The sequence below is a fragment of the Argopecten irradians genome, chromosome 16 (genome assembly GCF_041381155.1).
Source record: "Argopecten irradians isolate NY chromosome 16, Ai_NY, whole genome shotgun sequence".
In the NCBI taxonomy this organism is placed as follows: Eukaryota; Metazoa; Mollusca; class Bivalvia; order Pectinida; family Pectinidae; genus Argopecten; species Argopecten irradians.
In genome coordinates this window covers 10,215,409-10,233,482 of record NC_091149.1, presented here as the reverse complement: position 1 = coordinate 10,233,482, position 18,074 = coordinate 10,215,409, and the positions used below count along the sequence as shown (strand labels likewise).

Here is an 18,074-nt window from a genome sequence, read left to right as displayed (position 1 = left end):
AATCATCATAATGCTCATTAACAAAAGATGATAGCATTTGTATCAATGTGCGGTTAAATCTCTCGACTAAACCATCCGATTGGGGCCTATAAGGGGTAGTTCTGGTTTTAGAAATTCCTAATTTCTCACATAAAGCACTGAATAATTCTCCCTCAAATTCTGCACCTCTGTCAGTATGAATCTGTGCAGGCACCCCATATCTACTTATGAATTCCGTACACAATTTGTCTGCTACTGTCATTGCTGTATGATCAGAAACCGCATAAGCTTCCGTCCACTTAGTGAAATAATCACACACTACAATGATATTTTGTTTCCAGACTCTGTTACAGGAATTCCACTCAAGATATCTATGGCTATCCTATCTAATGGTCTTGCTACCTGAGTGATTGAAGAGTGTAAAGGTGACTTCCCCAACCCTGGACCAGTTTTCCTCCTTGCACACTGATCACATTGTCTACACCATCTCCTGACATCTTCTGATAACCCAGGCCAGAAAAATCTTTTCTTTACTAGATCTGTGGTTTTGTCCCTGCCTAAGTGACCTGATGTTCTGGTCTTATGTAACTGAGTGAAAATCTCCTCCCTCAGTACTTGTGGGGCTACTATCTGGTAAGTTACCTCCCCTGTTGGATCAACTCTACCCGACAAATATAACATACCATCCTCCAAGAGCACAAGCTCCTCCCAGGATTGGCAATAAACCCTAACTTCATATGGAAAAGCTGATAAGGTCTGGCGTTTGGGCTTATGTCGTAATGTAGCTTTTAAATGTTTGAACTGAGCTATATATCTGTCTTGTTCTTGCCAGGTACGGATCTTGTCGGGACCCCAACTATCCAACCAATTGATCAACTCAGAAGATGTGTCAACTGCTGCTATAGGAACCCCTGGAACCCCCTCAGACACATTTTGGATTATGTGACAACTGATGGGCTCTAACTGGAAAGGATTATCTCCCTTGGATTGGAATGACAGTCAACACACCCTTCCCTCTGACATTTCCTAGGTTGCACCCGAGATAAACTATCAGCATTTTGGTGTTGTTTGCCTGGCCTATGTTTGATTTCGAAGTCATACATGTCTATCACTGATAACCACCTAGCAACCATACCCTCTGGATTTTTGAAGTTCTTAAGCCATACCAATGAAGAGTGGTCTGTTCTAATCAGAAAATTCCTTCCCCATAAAAAATGTTTGAAATGGGTGAGAAAAGTAACCACAGCTAACAGTTCCCTATGGGTTGTGCAATAATTTTGCTGGGATCTACTCAGTATTTTACTGGCGTATGCAATGACATGTTCCTCCCCATCTTGAATTTGTGAGAGTACAGCGCCTATACCGGTATTGCTAGCATCAGTGTCTAAGATAAATTTTCCTTCTGAGGTTGGGTAGGACAAAACCGGAGCAGTTGTTAACAGCTCTTTCAGCTTAATGAATGATTGCTCACAGTGTTCATCCCACCGAAACCTTTTATCTTTTCTTGTCAAATTGGTAAGAGGTTTTGAAATACTAGCAAAGTCTGGGATAAACCTACGATAATATCCAGCCAAGCCGAGGAAACCCCTAACACTAGAAATGTCGGTAGGACGAGGCCATTCTATGACAGCCTTAATCTTCTCTGGGTTAGTGCTCACGCCATCCTCAGAAACTATGTGGCCTAGATATAATACATTGGTCTGAAATAGACTACATTTCTTAGATTTTAATTTCAAGTTTGCTTCTCTCAGACACTGAAACACTGCTTCTAGGTTTGTCAAAGCATTGTCGAAAGAATCCCCAAACACTATGACGTCATCTAAGTAGCACAAACATTTTGTCCATAGGAGACCACCAAGTACTAAATGCATCATTCTACAGAAGGTAGCTGGGGCATTACAGAGCCCAAATGGCATAACATTAAAGTGGTACAGACCCTGATGTGTTGAAAAGGCTGTTTTGAGTTTATCTTGACTATCCATACCACATTGCCAGTAGCCACTAGCTAAATCTAATGTCGAGAACCACTTAGCACCAGATAAAGTGTCTAATGCATCATTGATATGTGGGAGGGGAAAAGCATCTTTTTTCGGGTCACAGCATTCAATTTACGATAATCAATACAAAAGCGTATCGACCCATCCTTTTTCTTAACCAGGACCACTGGAGCTGCCCATGGACTGTTACTAGGTTCTATAACCCCATTCTCTAACATAGATGTTATCTCTTTTTCTACCACTCCCTTTTGTTTCTGAGCTATCCTACGGGCTGGAATTTTAATAGGTGGTGTCTGTCCAGTATCTATACTATGTTCCACTATATCTGTATGACCAAGTTTACCATCTGGACCAGAAAATATATCCTGATATTCTGTCAACAGGGATTTAACTTTACCCTTTTCAGTAGGTGATAACTCATTAGAGACCCTATCTAACACTGATTGTAAGTGTTCAGGTAATATAGTGTCATCTACTGATGGTTCAGCATCTTCTACATTATGTACCTCCTCCACTACTTGTATTTTCCCTACATGGGTGTTCTGTTGTAACTTGACTACTTGAGAGGTTAAGTTCAGGACTGCTAAGGTGACATTCCTACCTGTCTTTGAGACGAGAGTCTTAGCCATAAGTAAACCCTTATTATTCACTATCTGCATTGGCTCAACTATTCCAATATCACTATCAATGTCCCCATCTACATACCCTGGGAAATAGCATTCTGAGTTCTCAGGTATAACAACTGTCTCAGTAACTCTAACACTGGCACACTTAGAGTTCTTTATTGGGCTAACCTTCACCATTTGGCCACTTAGTTTGAGGGTATTATCTCCAAAATTCAACTCACCCCTATTCTTGGTAAGGAAATCTACACCTATAATCCCTGTCAAACCTTCCAACTGGGCCACTATAGCCTCATTCTCAAAAGACAGCTTCCCTATCCTAAACACAAAGTCTGCTCTCCCCAGGACATGCAAATTTTGACCTGAAGCAGTTGTCAGTTGTATGTTACCACTTCGCAACTGAGGTCTTGTCCCTTCGGGCATCCTGTTATACATATCTATGTGTATAATTGTAACTGACGACCCTGAATCTAACAAAAAGTTAGTTCTGACCCCTTCTATAGTTGACTCTAAGTACAGACTCGGTTGAACCGCATTCAACCTAATAATAGGCCCTTCTACGCTAACTGACTCTTGGGCTGAACTGTCGGGCTCGAGCTCAACCCTCCCTAGTTTTCCTGCTTCCCATTTCCCTTTGCTTTCTTACAGTCATAAGACAAATGTCCCCGCTCCCCACAATTATAGCATGTTTTCTCTGACAATGGAGTTTTATTGTACTGCTGTTTAGGTCTTTTCCTATATGATAGTTTCTTTGTTAATTTCTCAAACTGTTCTACTAATAGGGCACCTAAATCCTTCTCCGGTTCCCTCCTATCAAGGGTTTCTATGGGGGCTTTCCCAGAAACAGCTTGTACGAACACAGGGGCCTCGGGATTTAAATCTTTAGGCTTTCTCAAAGACACAGATGAACTTTTCTTAAGAAAAGCTTCAAACTCTATAGCTGAACTAATGGCATCATCCAACCCCTGGGGGTGTCTAAACTGTACATGTCTACGTAGCTCCTGACTACCTAAACCATCTATGAATTGGTCAACTACATGCATTTCCCTCACTGAGGCTGACAATGTAGGAAAAGCTAAAGCTGCTAGAGTCCTAAGCTCCTCCCCATAAGACATGATAGATTCTCCCTCCCTCTTTGTCCTACTTCTGAATTCACACTTGTGTGCTACCTCCCTACCAGGTGGTGAAAATCTCTTATATAGAACATATTTCATCTCTGTGTAATCTTCTATCTGACTAGGGGTAAGTTCTGATAGTATTTTCTGTGCTTTTCCCTTTAAACACATTGCTAGTTGTTGTGCCATTTCATACACATCCCAGCCATTCCATTTAGAAACCTGTTCAAAATGAACTATGAAATCTTTCAAATTCGAGGACCCATCAAATGGTTGGGGATCTTTTGTCTCCTATGTTTGCTAACACCCTGGCTACCTGTTGAATAACTAGGTTGTCGCCCCTCTCCCTGACTAGGTGTTACCCTCAGAGGTTCACTAGCATACGCATAGTACGCACCAGGAGACCTCTCCCCTGACCCTGCCCTCCATGGATCTTGCCTAGACTGAACCATTGTCGTTGGAATTGGTCTAGAAATAGCTTGGCTATATGTACACGAAACATCCCCGTAATTATCATAGTAAGTACGGTAAGAAGACCCTGCTCTAATAGGTGTACCCTGTATAGGGGTTGAATGTACAGTATCAAGGAATGAAACCGATTTTCCAGATGTAGACTGTTTATTACTATCCCTAAATGCCATCAAATCCTGTTCCATTCTCTCATCAATCGGAGACACTCGCGCTCTACCTGTACCAGTCCCTACAGTATTACTATCTGTACCTAATGACCCGTAGTCGTACCCCGTCACGTCTACTATATCGTACTGCCTTGGTCACGGTAGTCAATGGATTCTTCATTACCTGTATTATAAGCAGGCTGGTTTATACCTATCTGTGTAAGTCGTATACCTCATATGAGACAGGTATGTGTCAACGTGACTAGTAACAGGTGTTGTATAGTCAGAACTATTAGGTACCGGCCAGCTAAACCTATTATCCCAATTACTCTGCATAGTTAAACTATAAGGGAAACTTGTAATGTAAATAACCAAAAAAATGACTACTAGTAACGGATTACCAGAATATATATCACAGCACCAGTTTGTAACAGGCGAGGTTTTCACCTGTCTAGATGTGAACAAATATAGTTACCCAGGTTCGGTATTCTGGGTTCCGTACCAGTTAGGACATGAAACAAGAAGGCAAATAAACATTAACTAACATATATTTATTATACCCCGTGGATATTAGACAAGTAAATACAATATGAAAGGCTACAGAATATTCCCTATAACCTACATGTCAAGCTGCCCTCACAGTAGTTACTATATAACTTCACATACTGGGGACAGTGTGCGTGTGTAATAAGCCACCCCCGACCCGGTTCCACAGGACAATTTACTTAACCTATAATAATACCCCTACACGTGCGTATATACCTAAATCCTACATTAGAAAAGGAGAGAAAGTTAGAAAGGTGAGCTGACCTGCGACTCAACGCATCCGTCTGACTAACGATTTACACGTGCGCTCGCTATTTATACCCATAGTTAACAATACCCTGTGTCAACCAATGAACGATAAGGTTACATAACGCTTACGGAATTGATTCAAGAGCGGAAGTAGATAGACTTCCGGAATATTACTAACGACGCTAACTGCGAACACAAGGTGAAACATTTAAGTATATATAAATTATCCATTCCCGTTACATGTATTATAAAGATTGGTGTTTTTGTTTGTGATTACTTATCAATTGTTTACTAGTTTGGCGTAGTCACCCCTGTGTGGAGGCCTCATCAGGTAACAGCAAACGATACGTGTGAGTTCGGTTCGATGAAGTACAAAACGTGTGGTTCGGTTAATTCAATGTACATTTCAATAAAGCTAGATTTAGACCCTATAGGCATCTATAAATCGTTTATTACAAAATACATAAGATCAGCCAAATACCATTGTAATTATAATTTTGTTAATTGCCTTGTCTTTTCCATTCCAAGTGAACTAACAGCTTTTTGAATAGTTTTAGCCTATATAATTTATAATGTACAAGTAAAAATACATGCCATTGTGCCCGACTAACAAGTACATTTGTAAAACCACGGCGTGGAAAAAGCATGGAAGTTCGTATCTCAAACTGGCCCGTGGAGCAAGCCGGCTGTTCGAATCTCGATCGAACGGCAATGGCAACTTGATCCGCAAAGTATGATCATTTGTATCCGTTGAAGTAACTTGCAACTGTTGGAAGATACAGTACCACGATGTTCGCTGGAAGTACGAACTAGCGATCCTTTTGTGTGCGGAGTCATCCAGTGCTGTTGCGCCAGTGCACGATTGTGATACAGATTTGTATAACGGAAATTCCAACCCCACTTATATTTTTTTTGAGGAGTGCCCTAATAACGAGCATTTCGTACTAGATGAATATATTAATAGCTTCTAGTTGGGTCCGCGGGGGGGGTGGGGCGTTGGAGACGAGGTGTGGAACTACGGATCATCCACCCACATCCTGATGAGGAAGGTTATCCCTTATCCCCCCCCCCCCCCCCCCCCCCCCTCTCCCCCCCCCCCCCCCCCTCCCCCCCCTTAATTTGTTTTTTAAAAAAAAACAAGGTTGAAATGTTGGTCCATTGTATAATATAATCATATAGCATATATTTTCAATAAGGCAGTATATGCTGCTACAATTCAGCAATTTGTGGGTACTTATATGACCGATATTTTTTCACCGGGGCCAAAAGACATTAATGGGGCTTAACTACTTTCAAATATCCATAAAGTATTGTCTACGTTATTTTGGAGTGTGTTTATCAATGCTAGCAGATTTCAGTATGAACCAAACCAAACCAGTATGAGATGAGGTTTTTAATATGACGTACATATTAGACACAAAAACTGCATACATCCTAGAACTCTCACCATTGAAACCATATATAGATACATTTTAAACGAGATGCAACTACAATCCATCGTGTGATGTCATCGAAGACCGTTACATAATAGAATGCATTTGATTGACATTGTCTGAAATAAGGGGTAAATAGCTAAGGATATTAGTTAATACCATTGGTTCATACTTCTAGTTAAATGACGGTATCTCGTTTTTCCGTGTGTATGAATATTTACATATATCTGTAGCGCTATAAAAATGTTTTTTTTTTTTTTTCGTTCTATTATCGGCCAGAGTATTGTATGTATACTCGTTAGACCTAATAAAGCAAACCAAATTGTATGTTTGTGTTCAGTACCTAATAACCAGAATATTCTCAAATGAGGAAATGGAAATATGGAGTTGATTTTAGTGCTCGTCATCCTTGCAAACTAACAGCAAACATTTTTGTCGTGATCAGTGAGTAGTGTGCTTGTCTTATCTTACATTTAGGAGATGGAGTTTAATGTAAGGAAGATACCTCAGACTACAAACTCAAATCGTTGGTTAATATTTGTTTTTGGTTTCGTTACCGAAGTATTAGATAGATGTCTTAAAATACACTAACAATTAATTTGGAGTAAAGACTGTAACTATGACCCCTTATCTATAAGTCAAAGTGTTTGTCTTCATAAAACTTAGGTCAGGGCCTTATTTATATATACGTGTTGCTGTTTTTATCGGAATCATTCTAGACGAGATTTGTGAACATGGTACGGTGGTTTGTTTTTTACGGTATGTGTCCTAATACTGGACGTGTCGTTAGGTCTAGCCAGTCCTTCTATGGTTGGAGATGGGTCCACTGATCCAGTGTTGCTTCAGGTCCAACGTCTCCTGCTAAAACACGAGGCTCAAGTAGGTAACATCAACCGCCATTTTTACTGGAATTATTTCATATCCATTTTCGTTTTGATACCAGTCGGTTTATACTAAATGTATCGCCATGCTTATATGTAAATAACATAATCTGTGAATTTTACGTTTTGTCATATATACAATTATATGTAGAGGCCCTCCAAAAGGAAAACATCCGACTTGCAGAGAAATCTTCTACTCTCGAAGGGGAAGTTATATTTCTTCGAGAGAAAAACTGTTTCACTTGAAGAGAAAATTGTAATTCTCGAAGACAAAATCATTTCACTAGAACATGATCAACTGAAACAGGAAAAGCCTACTCTTGACAAGGAGGAAATCACTAGGACCGTGTCCAGAAAGAATCAGGGATTGATGAATCCCGAATAACGAGACAACCCAAAGGTACGAATCGGTTACTGGTATTATCTCAACTGAATTATCATATTATCATATTCATATGACGATGCAGAATGCAGACAAATAACGTGAAATGTCACTGTAAAATTGAATCTTTCGCTATAACCTTTAATGAATACTCCTTTTAGTATCTTCTGACGACGTGAAATACAGAAACGTGAATCATTTATTCTTATATTTATATGATGCTTCGAACTTTCATTGTAATGGCTATTGATTTCTTTCTGTGTTCATGACAATTTGTTTTCAAATTATTGCTTTTATTTTTGTATTTAGATGGTGACAAGAAAATAACCAAACGTGTCGGTAAGTCAATGGTATATTAGTTCAAACACTGTCATTGTTTTTTATTATGTGAAATCTATTTCTGTTTCCTGTTTTCTCTATGTTGCGATTTAGAAATTGCCTACCATTTCTGATAAGATATTCTTTATTTTGTTAAATTTCAAATAATGATAAATGGATACCTATTATAAAACTTGCCTCCCTGACACACTTTGTAAAATATTCACTAATATGATCCTTACTAAGTCTCTCCACATCATATGATCTTCCAAAAGTTCATGAAAGTTCATATCACCTGACATCAGACTTTGTGTTATTTTGCAGACACCAACACTGACAGTATAATAGCTTTCCACGCCATTCTCTCACACACCATAACAGATCCAGGTACCCATCGTAACGTTCATTTTGACAAAATGGTTACAAATATCGGTTCCACTACAAATCTCAAACTGGAGAATTCATTTGTCCTGAAGTTGGTGTTTACAAGTTTTCATGGATGATCTTCACGGATGTTCATCAGTACATCTATACAGAATTAGTTCGTGACGGCGAGGTTATAGGAACAAGCAGGAGTGCAGACGCTGACTACGCTTCCACAGCCTCAGCCTCAGGCGATAACAATGCTGATCCTGGTGACTCAGTTTGGGTACGGTATCAGGACACAATAGTGGAGCCGATATCCACGCGACGCTTACGATGTTTAACGGATTTCGTCTGCAATAAAGATATATAACAACACCTCCCAGTGCATTTTTATATATTTCATGTACGATGTAACATCAATTGTATGTCTTTGGAGGTAAACAAAAAATGTATCAATAAATATCAAAGTTATTGTTCAGAGTTTGTGGTATGTCTTTATGTAGTACCAAACAACCTATTTAATTTGGTTTATTGTATTTACGTCCTATTATCAGCCAGGATCTTTTTGTGTGCTCGTCAAACCTAATAATACCAAATTATATGCTTATTAAATGTAATAAGCCGAACCGAATCACATGCTCCTTAAAGCAAACTGAAGAAATTGCTACCGTGTATGCTGTTGAAAATGAATGAGCATTATAACATTTAATGTTACTCTGTGTCGGATGAAAATGCTAGATATTTCATCAACAAAACACTAAATATAATATTTGGCATATTACAGTGTTTTATCATTTTCATTACTTCTTGTAAGTATACTCAAACCTCATACATAAGTCTTTTTTTTTTTAAAGCTTAAACGCGATTGTTTTAAGTTAGGATTTGTGTATCATTATTTTGTTCATACATTTATTGTTGCTTACCAAAACTACAACTAAAGATGTTCTCTTTCTCTGGAATTATATTAGATTTTCATTAATTCATAGATAAATTAAAATTAACACAGCATATTTTGACTGTATTGAAATCTTATACATACATGTATTTATAAAAGAGCATCAACATCATTAAAAATGGTATGAGGTTCATGGATCTGAGCCTAGTTTCATGAACATTCCTTAACTTAAATTTCCCCATAGAAAAAAGCATTACAAAGTTAAGGCCTACCTTAAAATTTGTAATGCATTCCTATGGAGAATTTTAAGTTAAGGAATTCCTTAAATTTAAGAAATGTTCCTGAAACTGGACCCAGATGGTAAGTCTTTATAAAAAACGTTAATTAGTGTTTAGTCATGATAATATTGTGATGTTGTACTAAGCTTATATGTAGAGTTTATATTATCATCTGTCAATCCCTATGTAGTTTTCGGATTTGACCAAAGTGTCAAAGTAATTGCTAAAGTCCCATTATGACCAAAGTGTTTGCTAAAATATACATTAACATCCCTTATGGAAGGTTCTTCATTTGGTTTCTTTCCAATGAAGATAATTACGCAATAATCAATTAGTAAAGAATTCTTAAAATAGAATGGGTTGATTTGCATAGTTAAAAACACCTTGTGTATACGTATATGTTTGATACCCGGATAAATAGTAAACAAAACAAGCATGGCCGAGACAGAGGGCAGTTTTGAGGAAACGGTGAGCAATACCATGTTCTATAATTGTTTAAGTATATGATACATATTAGATTTCACAGATTATAAATGTGTCCTGTCAAAGGTTACATATAGTTTATATAAAGCTTAATACAAAATACGTATTAATCGAAAAATAGTGGATGTAAATCGTGAAATGCATACAATGGGGACCACCAATATGGGGTATTTTATCGTAATAAGAATATAAAGACGTTTGCCGTCAGTCAATTTTGGTGATGATCGGTTTGATTTTCTTTCTTCTCTCGTGTAATAAGATTTGAGACAAATTACAGTATTAATCCAAAACTTTATATAGATAAATAAATATCTTTATGATTACTGAACTATTAAATCTATTAAGGAGACAACAGTATTTGAGACTCAGAACAAGGAGAAACAACAGTATATCATAATTATAATTCTAGATGGGTTTAAGTCACTATCTGTATTGTTGAAGGAATATGATGGGGACTTGTGTATTATAAATTCCACTGGAATTGATATGCTCGAGATAAACAATCAAATGTTCAGCCGACGTTATCTATATGCTTCATCACGTTTAGTCTTGTAAATATTGACGATGTATATATGATACTATCGTATATTACATCTTATATATATATTATATATATATATTCTCAGTATTCATGTACCCAGCAGATATGTAAGATCAAGTCTTAATTGACATATATATACCGTTGCTATTACCTCCTTTATTCTTGTTATCAATAATACATGTAAACTTTTTCTGGTATATATTCCAACCGGGTGGGGGATGGGGGGGGGTGGTGGGTGGGGGTGGGCTATATACCGATTCCGTCGAGATTTCATTTCTGTATAATTAACTGATTAAATGTTTCTTGATTACGTTTCGTGCATTTAGAAAAGGATCATTATACATTTCATCAGAGTATGCGTGTATATACATCAACTAGTGATTACCAGGTGCATGAGTCTTAATTATCATATGGGCATTTTTAAATATAGTCCTACAATTTTATGTACACGGAGCGAATTAAACTAATCAAAGACTCGCATCTATATTAGTACAAACGTCAGTATTAGAGTGAACTAAGGGGGATATAAATATTGTCAGACTATTGGAGTTTCATCATTAAAAAGACACAACATATATTATTTTGACCCTTGATTCTACCTGGTGGATTATCATTTGCCGTCGGTACGTAATTCTTACATGTACGTAGTAAAAAGGAAAAAGGGAATTGAAACTGAAATTTCTCTAATTTCACGAGTGTGCATTCCATTTTACGCTGAACGTAAATTATGTTTATTAGCATTTAGCCCATTTGTTTTCATAGGAAAAGTTCGATTTATCGAGCAAGTCTAAAAGTTTTATGCGCTAAATAAAATATTTGAGAAAAAAATAAGTTTGTGATGCCTGCTAGGACGTTACCAGTCTTACTAAAACGGATATTTTTCCCATTTCCTCTTCTTTTAATGAAGGACTGATCCAGGTTTTCTTTAGCTTTTTTGGTACTTTTCCACCAGATCTTCTTCGCTTGATGAACTGTATATAAATCATTAACGGACTGTTTTTATACTCCATTTCTTAATTAGTACTTAATTTGTACATGCATTCCTTTTCCTGTCCCGTGCATGCAATGAATTTTGAGATAAAAATGAATCACATTGGCGTACAGTATGTGGTTCATGCACTGGTGTTTGGCTCTATAGACATTTTTCTCTCTTTATATATTGACACGGTATTACATATATATTTGTACATGTATATATATATATAGAGAGAGAAAAAAAGTCTATAGAGCCAAACACCTGTGGGTTCATATACCTGTATCTTTACATGTAGCATAAACGTATATTATGTATATGTAACAGGCGATGTTTTCACCTGTCTAGATGTGAAACAAATATAGTTACCCAGGTTTAGGTACTCTGGGTTCTGTACCAGTTATGACATAAAACAAGAAGGCAAATAAAACATTAACTAACATATATTTATTATACCCCGTGGATATTAGACAAGGAAATACAATATGACATTTTTCTACAGAATATCCCTCTATAAGGTGAGCTTTTACTATATAACTTCACACAGGGGACAGTGTGATGTGTAATAAGCATATACCGGTTTCCACAGACAAATTTACTTAACCTATAAATAATACCCCTACACGAGCGTAATATACCTAAATCCTTACATTTAGAAAAGGAGAGAAAGTTGATAAAAGGTGAGCTGACCTGCGACTCAAACGCTCCGTCTGACTAACGATTTACACGTGCGCTCGCTATTTATACCCCATAGTTAACAATACCCTGTGTCAACCAATGAACGATAAGGTTACATAACGCTTACGGAATTGATTCAAGAGCGGAAGTATATAGACTTCCGGAATATTACTAACGACGCTAACTGCGAACACAAGGTGAAACATTTAAGTATAAATATAAATTATCCATTTCCGTTACATATATATGTTTTTGTATGTAGTAACTACAAAGTTCATAATTGTACTTCAGTTAGTAATTCATGATCATGGATCATTGATGATATAAATCCGATAATGCCGATATCGTCGTTGGGACCCTGTTGTCTCAAACACTGGTCTAAGTTTCATGTTCGCGATCGGTCTTCGATGGAGTAGAGCATGTAGGCTTTCCAGACTTCGTATGTATGTATGAATACATGTACATCGCTGTATTATTATAAAAAGAAACAAAGTGTAATATTTATATAGCAGGAAACGACATGGCGTGTTTGTGTTTACTTTCAATTGTTTACTAGTTTGGCGAGTCACCCCGTGGGAGGCCTCATCAGGTAACACAAACGTACGTGAGTTCGGTTTCGATGTACACAAACGTGTGTTCGGTTTCAATGTACATTTCAATAAAGCTAGATTAGACCCTATAGGCATCTATAAATCTTTATTACAAAATACATAAGATCAGCAAATACCATTGTAATTATAATTTTGTTAATTGCTTGCTTTCCATTCAAGAACTAACACTTTTTGAATAGTTTTAGCCTATTTATGTTTATATAGAAACTACATGTAAATACATGCATGCACAACATGTATTTGTAAGTCCACGCGTGGAATGCATGGGTTCGTAACGTGCAGCCGATCGCGATCGAGCAATGCAACTTGACCGCTAAATTGTCATTGTTTGAAGGAACGTGCACGTGGTGAAGAACGGACCCACGTGTGTTCGCTGACACGTATTTGGCGAGTCTTCAGTGCGTTCGCCATGCACGATGTTGAAGTTTGTTAGGGAAATTCCACTTTTTTTGTGCCTACGCATGCGTACTAGATTGTTTTAGCTCTGGAGCGGAACTACGGATTTCCCCCTCTCCGAAGAGGGGTTTTCTATTGTTTTTTTAAAAACATGGAAATGTTGGCCATTTTTTATTAGCAGATATTTTCATAAGGATATATGCTCTACAATTCAGCAAATTTGGTACTTTATGACGATATTTTTTTCACCCCAAAACATAATGGGGCTTTAACTACTTCAAATATCCATATATGTCTACGTTGTTTTTGGTGTGTTTATCATTGCTAGCAGATTTCAGTATGAACCAAACCAAACCAGTATGAGATGAGGTTTTATTATGACGTACATATTAGACACAAAACTGCATACATCCTAGAACTCTCACCATTGAAACCATATATAGATACATTTACGAGATGCAACTACAATCCGTCGTATGGTGTCATCAAAGACCGTTACATAATAGAAGCATTTGATTGACATTGTCTGAAATAAGGGGTAACCAGCTAAGGATATTAGTAAACCATTGGTTTATTTTTCTAGTTAAATGGCGGTATTTCTTTTTTCCGTGTGTATGAATATTTACATATATCTGAAATGCTATGAAAATATTTTTACGTTATATTATCGGCCAGAGTATTGTTTGTATACTCTTTAGACATAGTAAAGCAAACCAAATTGTATATTTGTGTTCAGTACCTAATAACCAGAATCTTCTCAAATGAGGAAATGGAAATATGGAGTTGTTTTAAGGGCTCGTGCATCCTTGCAAACTTAACAACAAACATTTTTGTCGTGATCAGTGAGTAGTCTGCTTGTCTTATCTTACATTTATAATTAGGAGATGGAGTTTAATGTAAGGAAGATACCTCAGACTACAAACTCAAATCGTTGGTTAATATTTGTTGTTTGGTTTCGTTACCGAAGTATTAGATAGATGTCTTAAAACACACTAACAATTAATTTGGAGTAAAGACTGTAACTATGACCCCTTATCTATAAGTCAAAGTGTTTGTCTTCATAAAACTTAGGTCAGGGCCTTATCTATATATACGTGTTGCTGTTTTTATCGGAATCATTCTAGACGATACTTGTGAACATGGCACGGGGGTTTGTGTTTACGGCGTGCGTCTTAATACTGGATGTGTCGTTAGGTCTAGCCAGTCCTTCTATGGTTGGAGATGGGTCCACTGATCCAGTGTTGCTTCAGGTCCAACGTCTCCTGCTAAAACACGAGGCTCAAATAGGTAACATCATTCGCCATTTCTGCTTAATTATTTCATATCTATTTTCGTTTTGATATCAATCGGCGTTTACTAAATTTTAGTCACGCTTTTCATGATTTTGCTGGTGAACAGTATACAACAATGGCCCTCTTTGGAGGGATACATCTAAAATTGTATACCTTGAAAAATGCATTTTCTCAAGGTATAAATTTTTTTAACAAACCCATACATTTGTTACATTAACAAGCTATCTAAGTCTCTGGTAAAACACTCATAAAGATAAATTCCAACAACGTTGATAAATTCTTTGGACTGCAAAAACTGCGTTTCCATGTTGGTTGACGTTGTAGACGACGTCAACTTCCTGTCATGGAGTTTCCAAGGGGTTATTTCTCCTCGGGTCATTTCCCTCATGGGTTATTTCCCTTTGGTTATTTCTCTCCCCACACAATTCCGGTGAAATATCTAACTTATTCAAAGTCATCTGATCAAGTGTTATCCAATCAGAACATTTTAAATGAAGGTGAGGTATAGAAGTAACATTTATCTGAAGGAACACACATTTCTTGTAAAAAAAATGCTGAATGTTATCGTTCCCAAAGACTGATATGAAAATAACATAATCTGTGAATTTTTACGTTTTGCAATATACAGAGGCCCTCCAAAAGGAAAACATCCGACTTGCAGAGAAATCTTCTACTCTGGAAGGAGAAGTTAAATTTCTTCAAGAGAAAACTGTTTCACTTGAAGAGAAAATCGTAACTCTCGAAGACAAAATCACTTCACTTGAACAGGATCAGCGTTCTACAGAACAGACAGAAATCACTAGACCATGTCCAGAAGATTCGGGAGGAATTGATGAATCCCGAATAGCAAGCCAACCTAAAGGTACTTGAACGAAATGGTAACTATAATGAATACCGAGCTCAACTCGATTTGCGCTCCTCTAAGAAGAGAAGTCTTCTCAGAAGATCTTCCAGCCTATAGACGGAAGAGATTCCAGAAGTAGAAGAGCTACAATCGAGTGAACGGAAGTTATATTCTGCAAGTAGAAGAGGGCAAATCGAGTTAGGCTCCGTGCACGTCTAATACACACACGTGCGTACGCATGAACAACCATACACATTCACACGTGCCCCCTATAAACAAATGCACCACTAGTAATTTTAAAGCATATTGGTGAAGTAAAATGCCAGAAAAATATCAGCTATTACACAGGAAAATAATAGCAGGTGAAATACAAGTGAACGGCAATATAAGCTTATGCCATAGAGAGTTGTACAACATGATGTAGCAAAGTAATAATGTATCTACCAAAACACAGGTATGTACTCGGTGGAGATTTACCACTCCATGGAAAATGTGTTATCCCTTTCTCCATAAAATAAGTAGTTAATGCTTAAAATGTCTATATATTCTGTTCTGTCTAATTTCATTTTAAACAAACTGAACATAGTGAGAAAACCAATCTTTTTCCATGTTCATCTGTTAGCATGTGATACTATAAACATAATACATAGTCCACATGCCAGAGTCAATTACAAGCATTATTCACACAAACCAAATTATACAATCGTATATTATATGCATATTATGATAATTCATCGATTTCCATTAAATAGAAGAATGCATTTTGTATGGAAGAAATATTTTTCTTGAATCTTATATCAAGTCAAACTCAAGGGAAGTAACTCTCACATAAAAAGCCAACATCAATGTTATGTGTGTAATTTTAGTCAGTTAGCTTATTTTTCTGTTATTAATAAGTATTCCTAATTTTAATAAAAACTAATATTTTTTTTACATTTCGAAATATATTTTAATTTTGAAAAAATAAGAATAAAAATATTGACATAAATTAAAGATATAGACGAGGCCCCTCTGGATAATCATTTAATGGCTAGAGACTGGTCATTTAATATCAATCATAACTTTGATGTGAGAACAATCATGATTGTTTGATTTTTTTGTCATAATAACTAATGATATAAAAATAAATTATACTTTTATTTAGTAGTCTTGGTTGCAAACGAAACAAGCTTCAATGTCATGAATTATTCTTTTTTATTTATTTAAGGGGTTTTATATCATTTAATTCTACAATTTTTTGGAATAAGCTCTCGCATGAATTATTAAAAAAACTCATTATGGACTTTAAGAAATGTATTCCTTTTTACGTAGATTTTTTTTTTCAGTTCGATAACCGAATACATAGAACGTGAAACTACATTACTAATATATTTTTTTTTATATTTATTATTTTTTGTTATTATCATTATTTATATGTTTCAGATGGCGCTAAGAAGATAAGCAAACGTGTAGGTAAGTCAGGAATATTTTTGTTTTTAAAGTCGTTTTAATGTATTTCTTTTATTAATCTTTCCCTTGAACTTTTCCGACCATTTTGTAAAAAACTGAAGATAAAGTAAATAGATTTATCAACATTGTTTATTTTAAGCTCTCTATAATTAATGCGGCAATGTCGCAATTATTTTCTTCCTAACGAACTGAATTCCTTTTCTTGTACACCCGTACCGAAATTAATAAATCTCATAACTTTGCAGAATCCTTCATCAACTGAATTTCATGAACTGAATTTCTATCTATTCTTGTAGATTCATACTGGAATTAAATATGGCAATTTTCCAGATACCTTCAAGAAATGAATTTCTATCTATTCCTGTAGACCCATACTGAAATCAGAATTTGTTATCCTTTTTGTAGACACCACCACTGAGAGTATAGTAGCATTCCACGCCATTCTCACACAAACGATAACAAATCCAACGTCAGGTCATATCATTCAGTTCGGCAAAACTGTCACAAACATCGGCTCACACTACAATTCTCAAAATGGCGAATTCGTCTGTCCTGAAGTTGGCGTTTACAAGTTTTCCTGGACAATCCATGTTCATCAGGGCCAATATATGACTACAGAATTGGTTCGCAATGGCGTGGTAATAGGGTCCGGTATTAGCGGGGCCGATACATATTTTACCACCGGCTCGGCCTCGGCGATAACAATGCTGGTTCCTGGTGACTCAGTTTGGTTACGAGTATTATACCACGACAGTGGTAGTAGCATATACCCTAACTTTACGATGTTTAATGGATTTCGCCTGCACTAGATGACATGAATGATAGTCTTGAAGTTTTGGAGACAAATAATTCCCCTACGTCATCAACGTATGATGTTTTCAATGTTATTGAATAAATATCATCTAAGACGAGACAACATATTGTTCTTTTTAGGAAAACCAGTATGTAGATGACAACATCTTCTTTACTTCACGTAAATGACATGTATTTTATTTAAAGTATGCGTGGAAAACAACATATTTTCTTTTTAGATAACAACGAAATCGCGAGACCTGATATCCGCCCGAAGCGTGGCGGCAGGAAAACATTCCAAGTCTGACCAATCGGATGGCGTCTATACACTTACTA

General features: G+C 36.6%; 1 protein-coding gene across 1 annotated transcript; it reads left to right on the top strand.

Moving 5' to 3' along the window:
• Positions 1 to 14,352: 14,352 nt before the first annotated feature.
• Positions 14,353 to 17,853, top strand: LOC138310967 (C1q-related factor-like). The gene is made up of 4 exons (XM_069252341.1): positions 14,353 to 14,648; positions 15,282 to 15,515; positions 16,920 to 16,949; positions 17,352 to 17,853. The coding sequence occupies exons 1-4, from the start codon at positions 14,501 to 14,503 to the stop codon at positions 17,753 to 17,755; spliced, it is 816 nt and encodes a 271-aa protein (XP_069108442.1). The 5' UTR covers positions 14,353 to 14,500; the 3' UTR covers positions 17,756 to 17,853.
• Positions 17,854 to 18,074: the final 221 nt, after the last annotated feature.

What these genes read in the sequence shown, in the direction of transcription:
- LOC138310967 (XM_069252341.1), top strand. Translation starts at nt 14,501, where the DNA reads ATGGCACGGGGGTTTGTGTTTACGGCGTGCGTCTTAATACTGGATGTG. An exon ending in AAAACACGAGGCTCAAATAG is followed by an intron (nt 14,649 to 15,281) that starts GTAACATCATTC and finishes TGCAATATACAG; the next exon opens with AGGCCCTCCAAAAGGAAAAC. An exon ending in AATAGCAAGCCAACCTAAAG is followed by an intron (nt 15,516 to 16,919) that starts GTACTTGAACGA and finishes TATATGTTTCAG; the next exon opens with ATGGCGCTAAGAAGATAAGC.